Consider the following 2,232-nt stretch of genomic DNA (forward strand, 5'->3'; position numbering starts at 1 on the left):
CGAGCTCGCCGCTGAGGGCGAATCTAGCGACGAGGAAACCGAAGCCCAGAAGCGTGAGCGTCTCCGCCGCACCGAGAAGGACTCCGACATGAAGCACGCCCAGGACCTCTTCGGTGACGTCGGTTCCGTCCCCGCCGGCCGCAAGGCTACTACTGCCGGCGCCGCTGTTGCCCTTGACGCCAGCGACCCTACCCGCACCGTCAACATTGCCGACCTGCCCCTCTTCAAGCCTACCACCAAGACCCAGTTCGAGAACCTCCGCAACACCCTCGTGCCCATCATCGGCGCCCACTCCAAGAAGGCCCACTACGCCATCTTCCTCCAGGAGTTTGCTAAGCAGCTGGCCAAGGATCTTCCCAGCGATCAAGTCAAGAAGGTTGCCTCCACTCTCACTGCCCTCAGCAACGAGAGGATGAAGGAGGAGAAGGCTGCCCAGGGCGGCGGCAAGAAGACCAAGGCCTCAAAGAACAAGACGTCTCTTGTCGCCAACCGTGCTGATGTCATCGACACCAAGACTTACGAGGACGATGGCTTCGGAGAGTAAGTCACCTGCAGGCACATGATTTTTTGGTGGGAAATCTTCGCGTGCTAACCCTCATTGTCAGTGATGATTTCATGTGAACGGGCTGTTCAAGTTCTCAGAACTTTTCCTCCCTCGTCGGCGTCCTGCCCCGAGCACCTCCGCCTGTACGACTCGCAGCTCTGCCTACCAGCTGCGCGCTTCGTACGACGCCGCATCAAGCATCAAGCGAAATCGCCGACACTTCGGCGTCGCTGCCCACGTGTGCATCCTCTCCCGCGCCATGCTGAGAGGAAGGAGAATAAGGAGGTCTGGACTTCGCCAGGGGCTAGAGGACGTCGGTGCATGAATGCGGGAGGCGTTCATCTGTCAGTCGCTCCGTAACGGCGGCGGCAGCACCAGGAGCAAGGGGGACATCCGAAGGGGTCGTATGGTTAGTCCTTTTCACAGGCTCATGCGCCAAGTGGCGAGCATAATGGCCTAGGACACTTTGTTTTACCCAAAAGTAATTGCGAGGGGGGGGACGCTGAGTATGGTTATGCAAGCTATGCTTATATGGCTGGTATTGATGAGATGGGACAGTCTTACACAGTAGGGGTTCGAAGCCAACAATATGAATTTGCTTTCATTACTTTATATGTGTGTGGGATGGTTAAGTGAAGCACAGAAGGTGGACTCGGAAAACGCCGCGTCTAGAAACCATCGACAGACAGACTTGTGAAAAGGGTCCTTATGTTGAATACTGGGATCTGGCGATCGAGCAAGTCCATTGCGAGACGAACAGACTGTTGCAGCATTGACAAGCTTGTATATTCGGGCCGTCTCAGCCGAAAGGTCACATCAACATGATTTACAACCAGACACAGGTGTAAAGGGGTATCATTTGATATATTCCTGCCCCGCCTTGCCCTTCTCTCCCTATCGATCCATACACATCCAAATCATCAACGGCAACGCGGAGATGCCGGAATTTCACCACCGTCCCCTGAAAAAGAGAAGACCAAACGCCCCGAACCCCGGTCCCAGCAATGGTCCCCTAGTTCCGTTCCTTGTGTCCTGTCGTATGTCCACGACTTGCACCCTTGTGTACAACACGCAGTCGCTTGGAGAGGAGTGATGAAGAGAGAAATAAAAAGACGAGATGATGACAACAGCGCAGCGGCTCGCCAAAGTTGCGCAGAAAAGACTTAGTTATAGACAGTAGCAGCAGCAGCAGCTTCAGACAACGTTCCCGGCCATGCCCATGAAGAGGGCGTGCACGGCCAGGCTGAGTGTCCAGAAGCCGACCTTGCGGAACCGGCGGACGCGGCTCTGTTGGTTCTCGACGTCGCGGGCAAAGGCCTCGTACGTCTCGGCAGAGAGGTCGTCCATGAGACCGCAGTCAAAGACGGTCCAAGAGCCGTCAAAGTCGGAGGCGCGCTTGACGATGCGGCAGGAGATGGGAATGTACGTCTTCTTGGCGTTGATGTAGGCGACAATGGGGCGGACGAGGGCCTGGTTGATGTACGACATTTGGTTCGTGAAGAGGGGCACGGCGGCCTTGATGTCGTTCATGTGGATGCGGAGATCCATAATCAGGTAGCGGCGGTCGTCTTCTTCCGCGTCGCCGGGGTTCGCGGAGGACTGATCCCCTGGCGTTGAGGAGCTGGTCGAGGCCATGTTGAACCACGAGCCGGTGCTGTTTTGGCTTTCGGCGGGTGTGAGGGGATGAA

At 56.5% G+C, this 2,232-nt stretch overlaps 2 protein-coding genes across 2 annotated transcripts in view; one reads left to right on the top strand and one right to left on the bottom strand.

Annotated features, from left to right (window-relative positions):
* The window catches only part of VDBG_06050 (conserved hypothetical protein), a gene marked incomplete at both ends in the record, with an annotated part of 1,339 nt that extends 470 nt beyond the window's left edge, over nt 1-869 (top strand). The window contains 2 exons of the mRNA XM_003003562.1: nt 50-540; nt 701-869. Of these exons, the coding sequence (XP_003003608.1) occupies nt 50-540; nt 701-869 (660 nt within the window). The remainder of the gene's footprint in view (nt 1-49; nt 541-700) is intronic.
* Nucleotides 870-1,738: 869 nt separating this feature from the next.
* The window catches only part of VDBG_06051 (mitochondrial distribution and morphology protein), a gene marked incomplete at both ends in the record, with an annotated part of 2,464 nt that continues 1,970 nt past the window's right edge, over nt 1,739-2,232 (bottom strand). Inside the window, one exon of the mRNA XM_003003563.1 lies at nt 1,739-2,151. Within this exon, the coding sequence (XP_003003609.1) occupies nt 1,739-2,151 (413 nt within the window). The remainder of the gene's footprint in view (nt 2,152-2,232) is intronic.

The sequence above is a fragment of the Verticillium alfalfae genome, genomic scaffold, assembly GCF_000150825.1.
Source record: "Verticillium alfalfae VaMs.102 supercont1.7 genomic scaffold, whole genome shotgun sequence".
Classification (NCBI taxonomy): domain Eukaryota; kingdom Fungi; phylum Ascomycota; class Sordariomycetes; order Glomerellales; family Plectosphaerellaceae; genus Verticillium; species Verticillium alfalfae.